We start from the raw sequence: 24,991 nt of genomic DNA, 5'->3' as shown, positions 1-24,991 counted from the left end.
GTATCAATGGCACTTGAGAGTAAGGCACCTCAGATGTTAGTCAGTGACTTCTTACCAACAGCATAGGTTTTAGAGGTCCCCTGCTGACAAGATCACAGGCAGGCCTTTCGTTAACATAACAGAATTGGTTAATAAAGGGAAAGCTGCAGACTAGGCTATCTGTGCTAATCTGGACTAATACATTACTGTTGGATTCCCTTGGAACATTTGGAGTTAAAGGACCCTTCTTATACAGACAAGCTTAGAAGAACACGTGTCTCCGCTGGAGTGCATTTGATGAGAGGGTCATAGCATTATTCCCAAAAGCACACAAACACCAGCTGCATATACAAAAGAAGGTGCCCCTAATACAGCTTGATGAAATGTGTTCTTTCACCCACATTTATATCTAGATTTTGTTGACAATGTTTTGCCTTGTGTCAAGCCCTTAATAGATTTACATCAACATCTGCAGATTCAACTCATTTATCACATTTCAAATAGTGAAATGTCTCTATGTTCTCTTGCTCCGGGGAAATTCTGATGTCGTGTTATTCTACTGTTAACAATATTGCCTTTTTTATTTGGCATATAAATGGTTACAAGCCAGAAGATTAACTACGGCGAGCAGTCATACATACTTGTATCACTCTTGTTTGAAAATGTATTTCTAACCAAAAGAGCGAATCTTGGAATATCTGCCTCGTTACCCAGCTCTGCCCAAAGCGCCCACTTCCCCCTAATTAACTCTCTGCTCAGCCAGCCAGCAGATGCTGCGTTTGACAGCGTTGTTGGATTTCAATCTACGGAATAATAACCAAAACAAGCAAAAAGATAGCGGAGTCTGTGGGAGAGTATTTAGTAGGTGAATGCACACGTGCACTCATACGGAGGCTAAAATTACTTATTCTAAATTGCCAGTGAATTCAATTTAAGAAAAAGCTGATTTTTTCCCTCCTGATATTGACTCTCTCTGGCCCATCGCTGCGTGAAGCACACTGAATAAACTGACATTGCAGAATTAATATTTCTGGCCCATTTGTACGTGCACTTGGCATGCAAGCAAAGGCAAGAACCGGCAACAAACCAATATGATTTTAAGGGACATAAAAGGGTCTGCTTTTATTTCCCAGTTCTTTACGAGATGAAAAAGTCAGAATTGCACGAACATCAGTTTTGTGGTTAGTGTTAATATTTTCCATTTAACATCACAATCTCTCCATGGTCACAGGAGGGTAGCATTGTTATTGTGACCTTCTGATGATAAAATATGAATGTCAAAAAAATTGGGCCTCTAGAGTTTCTAGAGGAACTGGAACAGTCTGTATTTTGTCAGGTTTAGATGGATTCTTGTTTACGACAAGATTATTTCACAAAATAGCCAACTGGGTTATGTCAACTAAACAAATGTAGGAGCAAATCAGATTAAGCCTCCATGGTTATGCAAACCAAATGACCTACCAAATAATGTAGTCAAATCTGCTTTCATTGAGAGTAATGGTCACATACCTAGTTCTATCTGCCTGAAAAACTTACAAAATAGTGATTTTCTCAGTTTGTCATTTGTCCTTCATCTGAATTCACAAAACTTTAAAAAAGTTGGATGATCCTTTATAGCCTAAGAATATAATTTGTGGCTCAGAATAACTATGACATATTTGACAATATATAAATAATGATTTCCAGGCTTGTCATGTGATAGGAGGATGCAATAATGGGTACTATTAAGAATGTCTACGGTGCTGCAGATGAAAGGTTTAGTCATCTTATACAGCAAACAGTGTGATGGTTTAAAAAACAAGCTCTTAGACTACAAGGCTATAAAACTTGCTAAAAATGTTGAAAATGTAATAGCTATCAATTAAAGGTCGCTACGTATGCTGCCAAAAAATAAGTGTCTCCAGAAGAAGGTATGACAATGATCCCTCAGATTAGGTAATTATGCTTCTTTTCTTGGTTCATGTTATCCCTTCAATAAGACCGTAGATCATTTCTGAATAATGCTTCCAGTAAAACCGTATACACTCACTTGCCACTTTATTAGGTACACATTGCTAGTACTGGGTTGGACCCCCTTTTGCCTTCAGAACTGCCTTCATTCTTAGTGGCATACTTTCTACAAGGTGCTGGAAACATTCCTCAGAGATTTTGGTCCATATGGACATGATGGCATCATCCAGTTGCTGCAGGTTTGTCGGCTGCACATCCATGATGTGAATCTCCCGTTCCACCACATCCTAAAGGTACTCTATTGGATTGAGAACTGGAGACTGTGGCCATGTTCAAGAAACCAGTTTCAGATGATGTGAGATGACATGATGCATTATCCTGGAAGTAGCCATCAGAAGATGGGTACACTGTTGTCATAAAAGGATGGACATGGTCAGCAACAATACTCAGGTAGGCTGTGTTTAACCCCTTCGAGACAAAGGCTGATTTTACTTTTTGTACCCTTTGTGACAATGGCCTTTTTAACATTTCTGCGCTGCTTGTGTTTAGCTGTAATTTTCTTCTTTCCCGTTTACTGAACCCACACACATTAGATATTGTTTTTTTTCAGGACAAGAAGGGCTTTCTTTAGATGACATTGTTTTGATTGTATCATATTATTTACTATTAAAAAAATTATAAAATATGGTGAAAAATTTAGAAAAAAATGACTGTTTCTAACTTTTAGTTGAAAAATCTTTTACTCATCTATAAAAGGTAATGAAAAAACCTGCTAAATAGATTCTACTATTTGTCCTGAGTTTAGAAATACCCAATGTTTTTATGTTTTTTTGCTTTTTTCTACCCATTATGGGGCAATAAGTACAGGTAGCGTTTTGCTATTTCAAAGCCATTTTTTCCAAATCTGGTAATTCTTCCCCCCATGTGCCATTTCGGGTATCTTTGAACCCGGCCAATGCAATTTACCCCATCAAGTCATATATTTTTGAAAACTAGACAGCCCAGGGTATTCCAAATGCTAGTATTTTAACTCTTTCCATGCACCATATCTACCACCAGTCTTTGTCAAACTTTATGGTAGTCATTTTTTTGCATTTGTTTTGTCATACACATTTTACTTCAGGTATGAATTAAAATGTTCTCGTATATGTCACTATCACAAAACACCCCAATATGTGTTCAGCAACATCTCCTGAGTACAGCGATACCTCACATGAATGATTTTGCCTGGCTGTTTGGGGGCACAAGGGCCACATTTGGGGCATGCGCTTTTTTCAATGTTGAACTTTGGCATTTGGGATCCACTGCCCATGCCCTATTTGGTACATCTTTGAGCCAGGCCATTTCAGTGTGCCCAACAAAACCATATATTTTTCAAAACTAGACACCACAGGGTATTTTAAATGCTGGTATTTTAACTCTTTGCATGCACATATTTTACCACCAGCATTTTTTCAAAGTTTGCAGTAATATTTTTGTGTGTGTATTTTTCCCACACACACCTACTTTATGTATGAATTTACAGCTCCTGGTATATGCCGCTGTCACACGACACCCCATAATGTGTTCAGCAACATCTCCTGAGTACAGTGATACCCCACATGCATGGGTGTGTCATTTTTGGGGGGAACTAAAAGGCCACATTTGGTACGTGTGCATTTTTCTAATTGGAAATTAGATGTGTGGCCATCCTTCCCCCCGTGTTAATTGGGACGTTGTTGAACCTGGCCCATTCAATTTACCCCATCAAATCATACATTTTTTAAAAGTAGACACCCCACGGGCATTTAATATGCCAGTATTTTAACTCTTTCCATGCGAGAATTGTTTTAAGCTAATATGCTAATTTTAGGACTTGCTCACAAAAATATATTTTTTATATATATATATATATTTTTTTTTTAAAAAAATTTAACTTTTTTTCAACTTGGAGGTTCCCCTGATAGTGACATCAGTGGGAAATGATTTTTACATTTTACTGTTTTTTTACTATTTTTTTCTAATTATTATTAATTTTATTTTATTTTTTAATTTATTTTTACTAATCACACTGTGATTAGAAAGCTGGGCTCCATTGACTTGCATGGTGAATGCAGTACCTGTATTCAACCTGCAAGTGGAGCCAAAGTTCTCTAGATGGTCTGGACTATCTAGCGAACTTTTAAAATTTGTGGTTCCTGTTACAGGACGGCGGCCATCTTCCTTGATGGCGAAGATTGCCGGCAGCTGCGGCTGTGACCGCTCTCCGGAGCGGTCACAGCCCATCAAAAGGTTAGTGTTTGGTGTCGCTGGATGCCTCCTGATCGAGGCATTCCAGCGACACCATTTAAGTTTAGGAGGCGATCGTCGATCGCCTCCTAAACGCTTTTAAAACGGGCGTCCGCCGCCATACAAAGTATGGCGGATGTTGACGCCCCGTGGAGGGGCCAGAGATGGCCCCTTCGTGCCGATCGCGGCGTTGCTGAATGCCTCGAGGTCGAGGCATTCAGCAACGCTTTTTGGGTGCAGAAAGCGATAGTAGATCGCTTTCTGCACCCGTTTAAAGACGTGCCGGTCCTGACACGTCAATTGTCGTAAAGCACATGCTTTTCCGTGCCGTGCCAGGACCGGCAATTGTCATTAAGGGGTTAAACAATGCTCAATTGGTACTAAGGGGCCCAAGAAAATGCCCTCCACACATTACACCACCACCACCAGCCTGAACCGTTGATATGCCAAAGTCTGACCCTGCCATCTGAATGTCGCAGCTGGAATCAAGACTCATCAGACCAGGCAACATTCTTCCATTGTCCAATTTTGGTGAGCCTGTGCGAATTGTGGCCTCAGTTTCCTGTTGTTAGCTCACAGGAGTGGCACCCGGTGTTGTCTTCTGCTGCTGTAGCCCATCTGCTTCAAGGTTTGACGTGTTGTGCATTTAGAGATGGTATTCTGCATACCTTGGTTGTAATGAGTGGTTATTCAAGTCATTGGTGCCTTTCTGGCATCTCGAACCAGTCTGCCCATTCTCCTTTGACACCAACAAGACATTTTTGTCCATACAACTGCTGCTCACTGGATATTTTCTCTTTTTCGTATCGTTCTCTGTAAACCCTAGATATGGTTGTGTGTGGAAATCCCAGTAGATCAGCAGTTTCTGAAATACTCAGACCAGCCCGTCTGGCACCAACAACCATGCCATGTTCAAAGTCACCTAAATCCCCTTTCTTCCCCATTCTGATGCTTAGTTTGGACTTCAGTAATTTAATCTCTCATATCAGCCATGACAATTATCATTTATATAAAATGTGTATTGTATTAAATAATAGTATACAAGATAAATTCAGTTTCTTTATGATCAATGTGGCGATGCTTTGGCTCTTTTACACTCTTTATGCACTCTGAGGATTCTAAATGCTGAAATTACTGTTTAAATATCTTTTAAGCGCCCAAAACCAGAACTTAAACTCTTTTAAAGCAGAACAATTGCTGTTGCAGCTTTAACATAAGTAAGCATTAGCAAAATCACTTATTAAAATTATCTGTAGTTTGTGCTTTTCTTTAGAAAAAGTGTAATTGTTTTGAAGATAATTAGTTTAAAAGTTTTTCAAGCTAAAACTGAAGGCAGCCTGTGCCAGAGCCAGCATTATCTAATTAACCTTCTCACCGACACCTTCAAAAGCTGCCTGAGCCAATCAACAGCTCCCAGCACTGAAACAATTGCGTAGTAATAACTTAATGTGAACAATCACAAAGATCCTAAGAACATGACGTTATGATACTTCTATCCATGAGATACGTAAGTAATAGGGCCATCTTTAGGCTGAAGCTGAAGGGACAGCTGCCCTGGTGCCAGGCTTACCATATGCAGCAGTTGTCCTCTGGGCCCTTCAATAGGCATGATGTCATTTCATAGAGCTCCCAGTAGACCGACAAACTAAAAACACCCTACTCTAAGCCCTATTGATGCAAACGTATACTGACCACTGTAAGCACACCAACATATACTATACCGCAGACACCCCTCTCAGCCAAATCCACAGCACTCAATATACATCTTAACCTTACAGATCACACTCAGACACACACAGCACTCTTGGACACACACTGACAATTCTCAACCACAAAAACAGTGTACAGTGTGTTGAGACACATACCACTGTCAAACTAATGCACACTGGCAATCGAAACATGCACATTATACATGCATACACGTACGTACCACACAGACCCTTTACCTGACTACCTGAGCACTCAACCTATTAAAAGGCACCATTAATGTGTCACGGGACAGTCATCTGACATGACCCCCCCAAGAAAACCAGCCTGCTGGGTACTGATAGGAAAGTGATTCCATATTGTTGATCCGTTGCTAATATAAGATGCAGGTAGGACTGGGATTGTTTAGAAAGGAGAAAAACATTTCACATCTCTGCACATTTTCACAGCTTTTAATTCCAGTATAGGCTTGTCAATTTAAAATAAAGAACACTGATTATGATGAGACGAGCCAGCTTTTTGTCCTCATCAACCTCACAGCCTCAAGCCATGAAAAGCCCCAGTGATTTCCATCCACTACCATCTGCTTGTGCTGATCCGGGGAGAGTAGGACAGCCAGTGAGATAGAGACTGATGTTCTACAAGACAAGTCACGGGCTGCTGGTGAGACCCATTAACCCCTCTCAATCCAGTGAGGTTCTATGGAGTCCAGCAAAACATAAATACACACAGCAGACACAATGACACAAGTACAAAGATGCAAAGTGTAACTTGATTTGCAGTGTCACCCATAGAAGTTATCAAATTTGAGCAGTGGCGGATCTACCGGGGTCGCGACTGTGACCGGGCCCCGGCGGCAGGGGGGCCCAAGCCAAGGGGCCGCCCGAAATCTTTTTAAATTTGTTTTTTTTTTTTTTTAAATAAGGCAGGGGCGTCCAACATGCGGCCCGCGGGCCAAATGCGGCCCGCGAGACCTCGAGGTGCGGCCCGCGTAAGATCGGCAGCCAGGGCAACCGATCTTACACGAGCCGCACCTCAAGCCCTGCTACTTACTTGTGGGAGGGTCTTCTGGACAGCACAGAGGAAGCGGAGTTCACGTGACATCCTACTTCCTCTGTGCTTTAGCAGAGAAGGCAGAGGGAGGCCGCGCCCCCTGCTGAAGTCTGTGAGCGGCATCGAAGGGAGATGCAGTGCAGGTAAGGGGGTGGGGAGGGTGTTTGAATGAGTGTGTGTGATTGAGGGAATGAATCTGTGAATTAATGATTATATGAATAAATGAGTGTGTGTGTGTGTGTGTGATAGCATGGATGTGTAAGTGCTGGAACCTAGGCATGATGGGACTGTGACTGCTGTTAGCAATCACACTCCTATCATGCCAAGTCAGCCAGTACATGCTGAAACCTGGCCAGCTGCCCCCCTTGTGTATTGATGCTGCCAGCAGTATGGGGTCTGCACATCACTTACAGCCATCCTGTACCAGCGTGTATTGGCTGACTTGGCATGATAGGAGTGTGATTGCTAATAGCAATCAGAGTCCCATCATGCCTAGGTTCCAGCATTTACTGGATGGATGTGTAAGTGCTGGAACCTAGGCATGATGGGACTGTGACTACTGTTAGCAATCACACTCCTATCATGCCAAGTCAGCCAGTACATGCTGAAACCTAGCTAGCTGCCCCCCTTGTGTAGTGATGCTGCCAGCAGTATGGGGTCTGCACATCACTTACACCCACCCTGTACCAGCATGTACTGGCTGACTTGGCATGATAGGAGTGTGATTGCTAACAGCAATCACAGCGAGCACAGTCCCATCATGCCTAGGTACCAGCATTTACTGGTTGCCTGGGTATGATAGGAGTGTGATTGCTGTTAGCAATCACACTCCTATCATGCCAAGTCATATTGCTAATTTTGTCCAATTGTGTGTTACCTACTTTTATTAAACATGTGAGTTTTTATTATTATTTTAAAGGTGGGGGTCATTTTCAGTTTTGGCTAAGTGAACCCTGAATGTTTTGGTCCAGAATTTTCATTTTAGTTCATCCCTAGAATAAATCTAGGGAATCCTGAATTTGTAGTCGCAAAACTTTCAAGGCCCAGAAATCAGTGAGAGGAAGAGTAAAGGTTTTGTGTCATTTTACTTTATTTTAATCTGCATATTTTATTAAAGGCCATATTTTTTGTCACAGTGAAAAATGAGTGCGGCCCTCGCACGTATACAATTCTGATGAAGTGGCCCACTGCAGAAAAAACTTGGACACCCCTGGATTATGCCCTTTGTACATGCGCCACTTTTTCTTTGATTTTTTTACAGATATGATTCAATATGTAAATTGAATTTGTTGAATTAGTTGAAAAAAAATTGTTGGGTAAAAATCATGTTTTTTTTGGGGGGGTGAGGGGGTGGGGGGGCCCTTAACAGATTCTCGCACCCGGGCCCTGAGGCGTCTAGTTACGCCCTTGAATTTGAGGCAACCAAAGCATTAAATTGAAGATAATAACCTCTACCATGAAGCAACGAGAAGAGTTGGGTTTTTGGTTCTTAACAAAGTATACACTGCATATACAACAAAGTATTTACTCTTCTAGTGTATACCTGAATGCTGCCCTGTATTTAACTCTCAAAAGAAACTTTTTTTTTTTGGAACCTATTACTTAAACTACTTTCTGCACTGCCTTATGGTGACTGTAAAAGTTAATGATGACCTTCTCTGTAAATATTCTCATATGACCTTGTAAAGCTAACAGAAGATACTGCAAAAGCTGTGATTAACTTTACAGAAAAGGCTGCATTGCCATTCCTTCCTGCAGAAACCTTGAAAGAAGCAGACCCCATTAAACAAGGTGTCTTTTGTATTAATAGGAGCTAGCGATGGGCATTCTGAATATTTAATCACAGCTCTAAAAGCTTGCTTAAAATTGCTGTGAGTGCCCATTCCTATAGACAATACATCTTCCTAAAACAAGGTGTCAGAATCCCTCGCTGCAGCAATGTGTGAACGGGGAGCGGCGAGGGATAAGGTGCTATCCAACCTCTCCCATATGCTGTCCCCACAAATGACTTGGTAATGCAACCACTCCTTTATCATTTATTTATTACAAAGATAACTTCTAGTTACGCTCCCTATTTATTAATCTCTTTGTCCCCAGAGCATTCCCTGCTGTTTTATGGGAGTTTTCCATGGCTAATAATGATTGTTTTGTTAAACACCAGTTAGCTGACTTCAGTATGCAGACTCTGCTGGGCTTCGCACGGTGTACTGTTTATCCTCCTACTATTTCAGCTCATCAGACCTACTGTGTTGTTGTCTGAAAGGTTGGCAAGAGACAGTTATTCCATATATTAAATATAATGATATTAGATTGCATGCTCTTAATGGCAGGATCTTTGTTTTATTCCCTGTATCTATACTTCTAGGGTTGCAGATATAATACCAATACATCAAAGTAGATACATGACAGAGGCCCACATCAGACAATATATGGGTCCAACTAATGTGCTACATTGTGACAGATACAATGTCGGCGTTAATAGCATGCAGCAACATCATGTGTCATACAAGGGACTCGTAGTATATTGTGTAAAGAAGACATCTGGTCATTCTAGCTTTGAGAGCTCCCTTTTACGAAACCGTGTTAGCAGTTAGGAATCTTTGTGGGGCGTGAGAAGCCATGGAAAATGTATCTTTGCCTGTGGCCTATGCGGACTGCTTGATTTTGGCATGTGGAAGGTCAGGGCTCGCATGGCATTTCAAAAACGTTAATGAGGATCTCCTACTACAAATTTGTATCACTGGTATTAAATTAAAAACATATTTTTAAAAGTATTGTGATTTCTTTTTTGAAAGCAATTCTAGTTTTCATGTCCTTAGACAGCTGTATATTTGTTGTATGTTTATTTTAACCTAATTCACTAGGCAAACACCCTGTTCACTAAATTTTGAGTCGGTTAAAAATTCTAATTTTCATTTACACTCGTAAAAATCACTCACAACTTGCACACACTCGACCGCAGGATAATCAAGTCAATGTGGGTTAGAAAGCAGATTCGCTAACCTGCAGCGTACTTATTAACCAAGTTCTAAATCGCAAATTTCCCTTTAAATCAGGGCTCGACAGATTTGTTGTGAATCTAGGCGCCAGCTAAAAAAGTTAGGAGCCAGGATTTTTTTTTTAACTAACAGTTGGTCAAGAGTGATCTGATCATCATCAGCCCACTTACTAAACTCACAGCGTTTGACCTGGAAGCACCCTGGACTTTCAAGTCAGTGCTGGCTTTTGTTGTTTGTTTTTTTTTATTTTTGATATTTTATTTTTTTTTAACGCTTTCAATGCTGATGTTCCATTGGAGCACAGCATTGACTGATATTTAGTCCCCACAAGCTTGTGGGGACAAATGTTAACCCCTGCAATGCCATGAATGTGTCATACACAATTGTGGAATTGAAGGGGTTAACGCTGCACTGTCGCTCTCATGGAGCGATCAGGCAGCAGGGGGGTGTTGTGGCTGGTCTCCACATGAGTGAACCCTCTCCCCCTGTCCCTGAAGGTGCCTCTGGCAGCTGGGACGCAATTGCTGGTCTATAGACCAGCCATTGCAGGGGGAGTCTCTCTGATGACTGCTGTAGGCTTCCATGCCTACAGGAATCATCAAAGGGCTTGTGGGGGCTCGTTTTTGCTGTTGCTGGCCTGCCTGGGCTTCCACCAGCAGCAGAGCCCCGTACAAAATGGGAATTAACCCCTAAAATGCCGCGATCATTGAAGGGGTTAACGCTGCACTTTCGCTCTCATGGAGCGATCAGGCAGCAGGGGGATGTTGTGTCAGGTCCCCACACTTGTGTGGGGATCCAATCAACACTCAACCCCCTTTCCTGAAGCTGCCTGTTTCAGCCTACAGAATCACTCTGTGGGAGTGATCTCAGGCTCGGGGGAGGGCTCTGAGTGGCTGTGCTGTCTGCCCAGACTCCTGGGCGCAGCGCCCCCGCGATCACAGGCTGACAAACACCAAAATTCTGGTATGTGATCTTTCATTGTTTAATTGTCTAGACAACTCTTTTGCGCCAAAACAAATAGTTACTTGAAAATCCTTTCTGCCCTACATTTTTTCCCTGGTTTAAGGGCCTTCTGGTTATTCTTAACAATATGCACAGTTCCAAAATAGTCAATTAACTTTCACATTACGACCAGGATTTCTTGGTCCAGGAAACCAGGATTAACATTTCAGCACTAGATGATATGCTATTGATCTCTAGAAGAAGAAGAAGAAGAAGAAACAAGAACTATATTTTCACATGCAGGATCTTGGGCATGCTATCAAATATTAGCTTTGGGGCTGTTAACATGTTACCTCACTGGGACACTTTGCTAGTCCTAGAAATCAATAGATTTTAACTCCTTGAGAATCCTGCTTTGTGTCTGGGGAATACAAAGTTAAATTGTGTTTCTTCGAATCTCCTTAGGATGGGTCAGACCTTAACATGCATGACTCTCTTCATACATTATAGCTCACAGTATTATGGTAATGAGCATTACATATTTTATTAAATCCGCTACTATTAACTCATGTAAGTTACCATGTGAGCCAAAAAATGACGAGTATATAAAGTCAAGTCTACAAGTTAATTAGCATTCCTGTGCCAGGAGGCACTAATGATGACCTTGCTTCCTCATATCAATCTCCATTCTAGAATGTGGGCTGATTATCCTCCCCGTAATGAGACTGGACAGAGAGATGTTGTACCCTCATACCAACAGATATTAAAAGAGATGAAGTTGGGAAAGACTTGAAGAGCGACTTGCAATAAAATCTAAACAGTAGAGAGACTCTCGTAAAAGAGAACTAAAAAGCCTGTTTAAGTTGTCAGGCGTTTTACAGCTGTGGAAGATGAGGTATATTATAAAACCAGGAGAGCTCTTTCTGTTCTTTTCTGTCAGTATATGACATGCACCAACTGATCAATGTGACACAGCAATCTACTGTTTTAAAACACGTTCAGTGCCGGAAGAGTGAGGAAGCCATAGCAAAGTAATAGGTTAGTCCCTGGAAGCTAAAGTAGTTTGGCGCATCACACGTGTGTCACTGTGTATGTGTAAGTGTTTAGGTCAGAGTGTGTATTTGTAGGTGTGTGTGAGTGTATAAATGTGTGTGCTAGTGCGTATGTTAGGTGGCGGGTGTTATATACCCAAATAACAATTAGCCCCACAATGGGTAGTTTTATGCATAATAAAAATTTTTACAGAAATGCGAGTGCACAACCTAAAAAGCAAAAAAGGCATATACATTCAGATTCATATGGTGCTGCTACAATAATAATGATCAATAAGTACACAAAACAAAGCAAGAATCCAGTGCATACCCAGCGAATACCATTCAAAAAACACATCTAACACATAAATATTGGAGATACCTTTACACTATATGGCCATACATTGCTTAGCCCGCCACTACGTCAAAGTACTCCAAGTTTGTCGAGTCCTATCTAATATTTCATGGCTATATTGCTGATCAGTGAGAGTGATTTGCATTTTAACTCAAAAGAGACTCTCACACAATTTAATGTAAATGCTGGACACCACAGAAGGTTTTAAATTGCATGAGTTTCTTTTTGGTTTAGATAGCAACCCAGGATGTAGCATTAATAAAGGGGCTGCTTCAATGGACAAGCAGTATTATTAATACACACAAGTGTCCAAAATGCATGCTGCAGTATGTATTGGGCAGGTGACTTTAGTGAAATAAGAGGAGTAGGGGTTTGTAAGCAGGAATCACGGAAGGCTGTTAAAAGAAAGCCTTTGTTGCCTTCGGTTTCTGGATGATGTACCTCAAGGATGTGTTACCCTCTACCTTTTTCTTTGTTCCAGATCAAAATGCTCAACATCGATGTAGGTCCCTCGGGTCCTGTATCAATAAATGTGTTGGGTGGCACTGGCACAAGTAGCTTAGTGCAAGACTCATGTGTGCTGGGTCCCTGGTGATCGCCATGTGGAGTGTCCGCTGAGCAGGTGATGTTATACTGGTAGCTATGCCTTTGTCAGGACTCTGGGCAGTCCCACTCCATCTAGTTAACAAGTTCAAGCTAACACGTTTCATAAATTGCTTTCATGAGCTTAATACGGTATGTTAACCTTGTAGTGTTCTGAAAAACAATGTAGCCTTTTATCTCCATGCCACGGGGTCTTTATTGTAATATATAGGTATTGAGTATATTGACATTGCACACATCATGCAGATGCTTAAAGGGTAGGGGAGTGAAAATGAAGAAATATGGATGGTGCTATCAGATTTTCTTGTACCCAGGCAAAACTTACTCTTGGCTAAATCACATTATATGGAGCTACATTTTTATATTGTATCATTATATTTAAATTGTCTGTATCTTCTGTGAAATATTTTTGGGCTGTTCAGCAGTTTTTAAGATACTTTAATAATACATTCATCCCTGCCATGGATCCATTATTCTTTCAGCATGTATGTCACCCACCTAATTAATCCCTATTTCTCTGAAGTGTTTCTGTACAAGCTATAGAACTTATGTTGGAGATTTAAAAATACATAAATAAGCAATCCATCAGAATTGAAAGTCAGGCCCACACAGCTAAATTGTACAGCATAGGAAGAGCTTGAAGTACAAGAGCCTTGTGAGCTAAATTATTATTAAAATATTAATCTAAAAATCCATTGTGTTTAAAAATCATGTCATGCCTAACACCAGCTATATGTCCCTTTTTAATTCCTGGGGTATACCAATTTGGCTGCAATGCGGAATAATAGTAGAAAGCCTCTGCCGTTACATACACAAAGTGGTGGCTGTGTTAGGCCAAATGTGATGTGAGAGGTAGGGTGACCATAGGGCACATATTTATTTTAAATGTTGGTGACCAGTGCATTTTATACTCTGTATAGTATGTATAAACTCACAGAATGAAATCAGTTACTCCGTAATACATCCCACGTGCTTCAGAATGGCACTTTATATTTCCTTGCAAGCAACATGAGGAATATATGGGTCCTATGGCATTCTAGGCAAACGTCTGGTGCACCACTGCCATATAGCACCTCTAACTGGGCAGCCTGTATAATCCTATAAAATTTAGGTAGCAGGAGGCTGCTTGTGTTCGGTGATATATCAGTCGATTTTCTATCCCCCTCCAGTCCTGGTAGTGACCCTAGAGGAGGGCCATTGAAAATGTGTGTATTTGTAATAAAACTTCTCAGGATCCTAAACTGTACAACAACCAGGATCTGTCCATGTAACCCAAGGGAGGCAGTCACTACAGACCCCTAAAGACCTTTGGAACAGAGTGAGCACTAGGTCATAAATGGCTAATTCACATTCCAGCCCTTTATATGGCCACTGACGTTTTTTTTGTTACCATTCATTGTCAAAAGGTGTGCTCAATAAATCAACCCATAATACATACTCAGTGTAACCAATGTCTCGCTATACTAATTGGGTTAAAATCAATTATATATGAAATGAACTCTCTTTAATAAGTGAACTGTTAGAAAACACTAGTTACAGCTATCCTGTATTCATATTCATTCTTTATATAAAATGCATTATAGTGAAACACTGGTTAAACCAATTCCGTATATCTATTCAGTCTTTTTAAAATTTGTGCTATCATGAAACAGGAAAAAACGTATTTAAATTCTCTCCCATTTTAAAACTGCAGCTAGCGCTAAACACAACATATACTAATTCTATATTTAACCATGCGTTTTAAAAGACAGCCTCGTTAAAGCAGAGTTTTAATCCCCTGTACTGTTATGTAAATGAATATGTAGTCACATTCTATATCATTTAGAAGATGTATCAGGTAAATGATTTTATCTATATTTTCTTTCCAATCTGTCCATGGCAGGTGCATTCAATTATTTGCTTCTCTGTTTTTACACTACATATAATTTAGGAAAGTGAGCAAGAACTGCTCTCCCGTACACTCATTATTAAACGTCTCACATTCAATACAACAGAGGAACCCCTGTATTTAATTGTTCAAACGCACAAGTTCTAAACACGCATTATATTTATTACCACAATACACTGCATGGCCCTGTGTGAGCGAAAGAGGGTGACTTTCGTTTTGGGTTTAGTTAGCTGGGTTTTATTTACACTTTACGTGACTGTTAAGTATCTTTGTAAGGCTAGGTTTCCACTTGTTTTTTTCTTGCTAAAAACGCCCATAAAAACACCAATAGCGCCACCTGGCGTTTTTTTAGTGAAAAAACGTTGCAACCAGATGTTAGCTGTTCTTCAATAGGAAATCGCAGGTTGCCATATCCACTTGGCGTTTTTCTGTTCGGCGTTTTTTCAGTCCTCTTTGGCGTTTTTCTGCTTTTTTGGGCTCTGTGGCAGTTTTTCAAAATCGCAGCATGTTGACACTCTGGCGTTTTTTGCAAGGAAATCTTGGCGTTTTTCTCCAATAGAAGTCTATGGGAGAGAAAAAACGCCATGAAAAAGCCATGTGGGTTTATTGCCTTGGCGTTTTTTATGGCGTTTTTTCCACAGTTACAATGCAGAGGATGGACCCAGTATCTGTGTGAACTACGAGAAATAGGCTGGAAACAAACAGTTTCACACAAAACAAAGTTCATATTGAATTCTACACCATTTGGAACAAACATGCCATTACAAACAAACATACCCGACGCATCAAGGGGATCCTGCGTGCCAAAAGCAACAGCAAACCATTTGCACCATCATTTGGGGCCAATCTTCCTAGAGGAGCAGACATTCGGAATAAAGCATGCCTTACAAACCACAGAAAAGTGACAAAAGGGTCCGCCGGGGTGTTTAAGTAGAACTCTACCAAGTAAATGACATCAGGGGGCAGATACTTGCCATTTATCCTAATCCCTTTTAGCTGGGTGAAACTTCTAACTTGTAAAGGCTGGAAAAACTGCCTAAGGTCAAAAAAAGCAATTTCCACAGAAAGGCTAAAACTCCAGAAAAAACTCCAGAAAAAAACGCCAAAACGCAGGAAAATGCAGTGGCAGTTTTCTTGGCGTTTTTCATCAAGAAAAAAAACGCAGGACAAAAACCCGAGTGGAAACCTAGCCTTAGGCAGACGCATTTTCTACACACAATATAATCTATATTTTCTGATGTTTCTATACAGATTATTGTGTTTTTTTGGAGTGTGGATACACTCACCTCCAACAAAGATTCGGAACTCCTGCAATGGAGGGACTGCTGGGTAAGAAAGCAGACAGAAAAAGATGGGTCCCAAACACTCCAAAAGAGTCTTGGAAGGCATTCTCAACATCTCTGTCACTGCCATGTGGAAGGCTAACATCTACTCGATTCATATTATCCTCACGGACTATAGAAAGACTAATGGGAATTACCATATCTAATGCAATCAGCAGATGAGTCAGGCGCTAAACGATGGTGGCGTTTTAATTGCCATGCCTGCCCATGAGCACCGCACCGACAAACAAGTCAAATTACAGGCCAGGAGATAGGCTGCTCTGGCAGGATTCTCTGATAGGAATTGACAGCTTTCAAATCACTAAGTGATAAAATCATACACATGACTTATCCGAGGTGTCAGATCTGCAGGAAAGGAGATTCCTGTGGCCATGGAAGGCTATAGAGAGAAATAAGGCCCTGATCACAGAAATTAATAAAGGCCTGGGCTTACTCCAGGAAAAGTAACATATAAGGCAGTAAGGTGGTATTTTGTGTTGTATTGTATGTATATAAACAGTAAGTGTTATATTTGCAGGTATGTTTCATTAACTAATTTTAGGAAAAGGCTGGCCTTCCCCATTCCATATAATGTGGTGGTCTTTTGAATAACTTAAAGCCTGATCATTTCTGTTGGAAGATATTCTGGAAATATGTTCTTAATGTGAGACCTTAATTCGTATAAGTGTTTTACAAATCTCATGTTGCTTTATTAACTTAACTTAACTATGGGAGTTCTCTGTATTTATCCCACTACAGTGACACATTTCAAACCTAAAGTAGTCTACTCAGTAAAGAGAAAATTTGCTGAAAATGTCAATTCCCTTCTTTCACTATACATTATTAAGGGCAAACCCAGTGAGCTGTTCTTGCAAGACTGTACCGGTATTGGAATGAGGGGCATCAAAACAAGCAAGGCTGGTCTCGGTTCTCAGGCTGCCCTAGTTGTTTTGCCATTTGGATTGTTCAGTGTAAAATCGCCCTACATGACGCAGGACTGGGAGACACAATAGACTTCCCATCCATTGTCAGAAATGTTTACAGGTGTTTGCAACTCTGTCATCATACCTGTCACAGGTGCAGCTGATCATCAGTGCCAGCAAATTGTAAATAATGTAAGTGAAGATCACTGCCGTTATTGTTCCTCTGGGGATTGAGTAGCTTGGATTCTTTAAATCTCCTGGGGAAAAAAAATAACAAAAAAAATGATATTTTGCTTGTTTTATTTTCAGTTAAGTTATCCTTTCTAACCCCATCTATGGCATATTTCAATGCCAAGTCTACACGTGTTATATGTTTTCTACATATTATGCACCTTTCAGCTGCCCCTTGGACCCTGTCAACAGCCCCCACAGTATGCCAGCACAGAATTTCCCACTTCCCCCTTGAGTACCTTTTTGTGAAGGGGAAAAACAATCATTATTAAGACTAAAGCAAAGAAAACAAAAAATAATGTATTTAGCTCTGGTCATACCTGACATGTTGGATCCAGCCATGATTCCTGTGCAGCCATTAAACATTATTGCAAATACAGTGGTGAAACTCATCATTCTTCCTGTAGTGTAATCCGTGGTGTAGCCAGCTGCGAGGAAGACACAGTGACACAATGAAGAGGTCAACAAAAAAAGCAACCGAGTCTGAAATGGCTAAATGTGGAGTCACAATCAGCGTAAAGTTATCCTCTAAGCATCTAAGACAAGACTAAGGACTGATTAAGGCTTGGATCTATACATCAGGAAAACAGGTAGACTAGATGGGTTCTAATGGTTCTTATCTTCCAAATCATATGTCTTTATTACAATAATCATTTTGCAAACATGTTTAGAATTATCTAAGAGCTGCAGAGTACATGGATAAAGCCTTTCACTATGCAACTAAATGTGAATCCCCCTTCGGCATGAAGGCACCAATGTGAGGAGAGATACGGCTGCACAGAGAATCTGAAGAAGAGCACCTTTCAAAGCATTTTGTTCCTGCATGAGAAATCTTTACTCCACAGGTCAAGGAGGCTTACAGGCTAAGTAATATCATGCTCTTTTCTTACAAAAAGATTACTGAAGCTTTCCAATTCTCACCAGAATTCCTCTGTCGACTGTCCTAATTTCATTTTCTCCTGACCTTTACACCACGATAATATAAGATTCATCAGGGAAATGAAATTTAGTTGTGTGTTCCTCAAATGCCGTGCAGAAGCTCTGGGTGGTTCGTAGTGTGGTACAAAGCACTTAATCAGGTGTAGGCATTTAGCAGAAGGCAAACCACAGTGACAGGACTCCCTTAAAGGGACGTTTGCAAGTATTGCAATGTGCTGGTGTGATTGAAAGACTTTGGGCCACTACCCATAGTTTTTGTATAGCCATTGTGCACATAAGGTGTTATGGTGCCCTCCTCACCTGTTGTCTTCTCTGTTAGTCAATTTGTTATGTTACATACCACTTATTATGTCCTGTCTACCCGTTGTACAGCACTACGGAATTTGATGGCGCTATATAAAACAATAAATAATAATAATACATTTCTACGTGGGCTATGTCATTTTTAGCATCCTTTTATGGGTATTCTATTTACTCTTTCCCTGTAAATGTGTTTTGGACAGGTGTACATTGATTATGTTCTCTGCAATTTGGGTTTTGGGCTGCCTTAACTCTTGGCTAGATTTCTCTCTGGGGTGAGTGTTGACAACCATGGCCTCCAAAGTTAATTTTTGCTTTAATAAAGAAAGAAACTGTGAGCCAGGGACAAGGCATTGAAGCCTATAAGTCTATTCTCGTATTTTTATAGTTACTGTTCAGATAACTCTTTAAAATTCACAGTATTTGGATAACAATGCAGCTACTTAAGTTTTCTAGTTCTACTTCAAAGATGACCCTAGTACTCATGGGGTTCAAACAGAATATCTTGCCCCCATATATAAACGTCTCCATCATGTCTATTAACTTAATGGGAATTTTTATCTCAAAATTAAGTTAGCATAAAAAAGCCATCTTAGACTGTCGCCTACCATCTGCATTTGCACTGCAGTGTTTTAGTTACACAGGAATAAAATGAGATAAATAAAGTGGTATTTCAATACACTGCTTCAACCTATTTTTACTTTAATATACTGAAATCAACAGTCACATTACTGGTCACCAGTTGATAAATCCCTTTAAAAAAACTTTATCCCAAAAGAGAACTTTGCGGGGTTTGGTTTAAAGGAGATCAGTCCTATGGAAGAGGTTTGCTAATGTTGCTCAATATCATTTAGGATAATATAATGACACTGTTACTCACGGTTGAGGTTATTTTTAAGAGTTGAGAGCTTGAAGCCTGTGAAGGTCCCATTTATGAAACTGCTGTTGTTGCCAACGGTAAACAGGGGAATAATTCGCTCTGTCACAGCAAAAAAGCTGATGAAGACACTGATCAGAACCACCATGACCACAATGAAGATGAGAAAGGTAGCCTTCGCATAAATACTGGCACCAACCAAGCAGACGACCAGGCAGATGAATAGCAGGACAGTGCCATAAAGTAGCTCGTACCAATAAGACCGAGGTAGTACATGAATGCCATTCTTAATGCTTTCAGCTGCCAAAAATAATGAGATGTATTAGTTATTCGTTCTTCTTCCCTTGACTCATCAACTCAACTTTACATTGAATAAGACTTACATGCCCAATCAATGCGCTACTACTGTCACTATTCCAAATCCCTTTTCTAGTAAAATCATTAGCAGTACAAGAAAAGCTTTTTCTTGTGTTTTTCCTTAATGTATTATCCTTTTACTGTCTCAAGTCACCACGCTTATAGTGAAGAGTGGGCTGTATATTAATTGATAAAGCTGTGCCCAGTGTGTCCTGGGTCTCTATGGTTGTCCTGGCTGTAGACCTTTACAACTCATATTCTTATACTCAAGAGGTCTCATGAGTAAAGAAGGGCAAGGAGAAGATCTTTCTCTAATTCCTTTATCCATAACTTTCTTCCAAACCCTTTCATCCACTTAAATTACGCCAAGGTCTGTTTACCATTCATGCTACATCTTTATTTTATTTTTTTATTGAACTTCTTATAGCTTCTTATAGCATGTATTCTGATTCCTATGTACTGTATTCATAAATCTCAACATGTTTGTGGTCCACTAAAAAAATTGCTGAGTATCAAGCTTTAATAATTCTTGTTTGAAACAAGTGGACTATTTTTACTTAGTGAATTACGTTAACCTCACTGCACTAACCCTGGTCCAGCAAAAATAGCACAACTCAAGATCAGGCAACCTGCAAAAAAATGCTCAATCCCTAATTAAAACACTTGCAAGTTGGGAGTCATTGAAGCCATTTACAGAGATACACCCCACCTATAAGATGAAAGGTATTGTAAATGTATGCTTGAAGGTAAAAAAAATAAAAATAATAATTGTATATGAATAAATGTGACCAAGGGGATTCCATTATGCGTTCAACTGCAAAAGAATACAGAACACAAATTGTTAAAATAAAGAGAATTGCCTGAAAATCGCTAATTTAGACTGTCACTTCGCTCATCTTCGCACTGTATTCATGATTGCAAGCCCTCTCGAGATTGGCGTGAAATGAGTGGAAAATTAATAGTAAACAACATTTTTAAGAAGGGACAGTGAGGCGTGATTTCCGAGAGCAGATCAGAGCACTCAGTACTCGTGTCTCCGGGGAAGAGAGGCAGAGAGTGTGTTTATCTCATGCGTCTTCATCAAGGCAGAGGAATCACTGATGAGCACAAGCAGTGGTACCAACTTTTTAAATTTCACTTCAGGGAGACTTTTCTATTCATGTAAATTGAGAATCATCGGGAGCCCAAGAATAGGAGTTTTCAATGACAGAGTGAGAGACATACCTCAGATTATACTAAGCTCTATCAGTCACATTTCATCCCTCAAAAAAGGGAGATCTTTGTGATTGAGCATTTGGAAGCAGCAACACTTTTTAAGGATCCCCTGGCGTTCTTTGAGGTGGCCACCATTTGCCAGATCTCTCTGTTTTGCTTACACTGAGACAGTGGCTACAACCCATTCGAATGTAACATTTGATCCCTCTGACATGCAAATGGTTAATAGGTATTTCTTGCTGTGTCCTTCTAACAGCGTTAAAAGATACCCAGCGTGTGTATTTAACCTTCAAAGATTTTAACCCCTTGACTGCTAACGACGGCATGGTGCCGTCGCTAGCAGTCCCAGTCAGGTGCTAACGACGGCACCATGCCGTCGCTAGCACTCTCCTACCTTTATGGAGGTCTGTGGACCCCCATCACCCCCTACCCCGGCGATCTGCCCCTCACACTGAAGGGCAACACCGGGGCCACCCGATCCGGCCGGTGACGGCACGCGCAATGACGTGATGACGTCACCGCGCAACTTTATTAATAACTGACAATTGTCAGTTAAAGCGGTATGGGGGCATGCTGCTTAGATGCCTGTATCTCAGGCATCTAAGCAGCTACAGACCCCCAACATATACCATTGGAAAGGTAATCGCCTTTCCAATGGTATAATGCTTGTGAAAAAAGAATAAAAAATATTAAGTAAAAAAATTAAAAATGTACAAAAAAAGTAAAAAAAATGATTTGGGGGTCTCTAAATGCAGATAAATAAAGATCAAAATTGCCTAGAGACCCCCAAATTAAATTATCTAAACATAAACTAGTTTAACTTTAAAAAAAAAAAAGTTTAAGTATTCTAGCTAAATAATCACTGTGGTAGCCAATGTTACCACAGTAATCATATAGCTATGAAAAGTCACATTCCCTTTTTAAAAATGGCCGATACCAAATTTTAACCCCATGATCCCTTTGATCATGGGGTTAAATGTAGCCAATGGTAGAGGGAGACAATTTTTGAAATCCTGATGAACTGCAAATATTATTAAAATCAGCCATTTAGCCCGTGCGGTACGTGAGTAACCATCTCATCCCTGGAGCTCCTTGCATTTTTACTGCAAAACTTATTTTTGCTGTAAAAGTGATTTTTTTTTCTCCCTTTACCATCATTTCTTTGGGATTGTAAGGGGAAAGCATGGTGTGTGTGCGTCTGTGAGTGAATGTATGGAAAGAATGGTGTGTGCTTCTGCGAGTGAATGGAGATATGAAAGGCGTGTGAATGGTCAGTAATTAGGGTTGAAGCCTTGACGTGGCATTACTGCTCACGTAAGAAGTTAAATTATGGCACAAAAAGTACATATTTGCAAAAACTACACCCCTTGGCGCATCAAATGAGGGGCTGCATGTATTCGTAGCACAAGACTGAAGTGTGCAAGACATAAATGAACTTGGTGCTTTTAACTTAATTTTTTTTTTATTTTTATAAGTGTGATATTCATTTATTTGTTGTGCACATCAGATTTGTGATACAAATACAAATAAGACCTCATTTGCTGCAGCTGGGGGTGTAGTTTCTAAAAATATATAGTTTTGTTGGCATATTTTAACATCCCAGGCAGCTAGAGCTGTTTAATTGACGCCAGCCATGCATTAAATGCAAAGATGTCTTTTGTGATAGTCTAATAAATTTAAAAAATTATTAAAATATTAGAAAAACACAATCTACTGTTCTCAATTTCTGTTTATTTTAGACCGGTTACCTACTACAAATATTTAGCAGCACAGCTTTTGATATTAGAGTTTAGAAAAATAAAATTACAAACTAGTTTTTATTGAGTCGGAAGTGAAAAATTACACTTTTTTCCCATTTTTGGCTATATTTTGCAAACCTGATGAGACATACACATATAAAAATGGTATATTTGGAATCTGCTGGGTGTGCTGAAAAAAACAATATATGGTTTGTATAGTTTATTCCCAAGAAATTTACTTATAAACGCGAGATGCACCAAAATGCCGATAACCAGCTTAGCACCAGGGTGGGAAATGGCTTAGCAGCCAAGGGGTTAATATAAATGAAGCTAGATATTACTCTTACATGATAAGATTCCAAACATGTCCACAATGGCTTCCACCAGACCCAGGATGTACAGAGCACTGCCACACACGTTAGCCAAGAAAAACATGATGCCAATGCTGCCACCAAATTCAGGTCCCAAGGCCCGACTGATCATATCTGAGAAACTGAGTTAAAGGAAACGCGTATTTGGATGAGTTAAATTGAAACGGAACTGAAATTGTTATCCAGAGAAGCATTTGATTTCCGTCTTTCTAACCAGCGAATCTGGTTCTACTGATCTAGACACTGCTGACCTGTCTTATGCTGTGGTTGCCTGTAAGGTTAAAGAGAATTTAATGAGGCGATGTCAATGCATCTGATTTATGTGGTAAATAACTTTTAATATTTAATGTGCAGGAAATAAAGAATGTACTGATCTGCAGCTTCCCCTGCGTCTTTACAAGTCCTCGCTATGTATGGCATTTCAAGAACCATGATTAAAAAACTCCCCAAACATATGTTTTTTTTCACATAGAGTAAAAGCTTTTCATCATACATAACACACACAAGTAATTTAGACTCACGTGTGTAAGAAAAACTGAATTACATAACTCGGGGGTAATTTAAGCCTTTTGGAATACACTGCAAAGTTACCCTTTATGGACATCAAACCTGTAATTGTCCATCATGTCCAATTAAACAACAATTTTAAAAATTATTGAAATGAAAAATACCAGATTTTGACATATTTAATCAGTTCTTCAACCAACTCTGTCCTTACATTATGTGGTTTATTAAATATACAGGAAAGCCAATCATGGATCAGCACAAGCCGAGTCAAACTGGGGCTCAATACGCCTTACCTTGAGTCAATCCAACTTGCCTCCTGGTTCTACAGGTGCCATCGCGTACCTGGGGACCCAACAGAGCTGGCACATGCATTGTGTTTGAACCAATGCCAGCTTACCCTGTGTTTGGGGTTTATGTGTGTGTTTATATATATATATATATATATATATATATATATATATATATATATATATATACAGTATACACATATATTAATGAAGCAAGTACTTCATTGAAAAAAGTATATTGAAACTATAAATCCGCACAGCTGCTTTCAGGAGATTGTTTTAGTCAAGTACCAGTGAATTCAGACACAGATATAAATATCCCCACATCTGCAGGATCACATACTACAACTTAGAGCACAATTAGAATCAATGCTATCATAATGGAATTGCTTTGAGAAAAAAAAGCTAGAAATGTACAATGGGGAAATTAATTAGCTAAGCCGAAGAAATGAAAAGCGAAGATATCTATGCAATGGAACTGCATACAGAGATAGGATTAACAAGATTGGTCAAGATGATTGGAGAGAACAACTGTGGGCTGATTAATAAATGATATCTGGCTAATGTACAGCTCCATTCCAAAGGTCTTTTACCCATCATTTTCAAGGACAAATAAAATGGTAATGAAGGCGTGTAGGTGGGAGCAATGAGCGGAACAGGCTCTCCTTTTTCAGGAACACTCACTTATCTCTGAAGATTACTTGTGAAATTCGGATTTTCTGGTGCTGTTTTGGAAAAAAATAAAAACACGGAGCAGGAGGGGGAAAAATGACTGATGTCTGTGTTGGTGGAAAATTCCCATTACGCTGTAAATAATAATAGCTAAATGTTACTTTATTTTCAACTCATGGTATGCGTCACAGATCGTTCTACATATACGCCATTAAGTCTTTTGAGCTTAACAGTGGCCATGTTTGCCCACATGCCATGCAACACACACATTGTGGAAGATATACTAAGCAGCGTTACAATTCACGGATTGCTTTTCAGTTACAGCACCCCTGCCACCTTAAAAATAGCTATGAAAACATAGATGGCATACAGATAATTACAAATATGGCCCCTTGGATGTGTGAGTGCATTGTGGGCCCATGAAATGCACACACAACCACTGCCACAGAAGAAAAGCTCAGGGAAATGTACCTTTC

General features: G+C 39.9%; 1 protein-coding gene across 1 annotated transcript in view; it reads right to left on the bottom strand.

Moving 5' to 3' along the window:
* Positions 1–24,991, bottom strand: part of LOC149302263 (solute carrier family 12 member 9-like) — a 111,379-nt gene that overhangs the window by 66,943 nt on the left and 19,445 nt on the right. Inside the window, exons 3-6 of the mRNA XM_089482619.1 lie at positions 23,026–23,163; positions 19,371–19,667; positions 17,572–17,679; positions 17,166–17,277 (exon numbers count right to left, since the gene is read on the bottom strand). Of these exons, the coding sequence (XP_089338745.1) occupies positions 17,166–17,277; positions 17,572–17,679; positions 19,371–19,667; positions 23,026–23,163 (655 nt within the window). The remainder of the gene's footprint in view (positions 1–17,165; positions 17,278–17,571; positions 17,680–19,370; positions 19,668–23,025; positions 23,164–24,991) is intronic.

Source organism: Sceloporus occidentalis, unplaced genomic scaffold (genome assembly GCF_023333645.1).
Source record: "Sceloporus occidentalis isolate IW3139 unplaced genomic scaffold, rSceOcc1.0.p SCAF_19, whole genome shotgun sequence".
NCBI lineage: Eukaryota > Metazoa > Chordata > Lepidosauria > Squamata > Phrynosomatidae > Sceloporus > Sceloporus occidentalis.
This window is presented reverse-complemented; position numbering and strand designations above follow the sequence as displayed.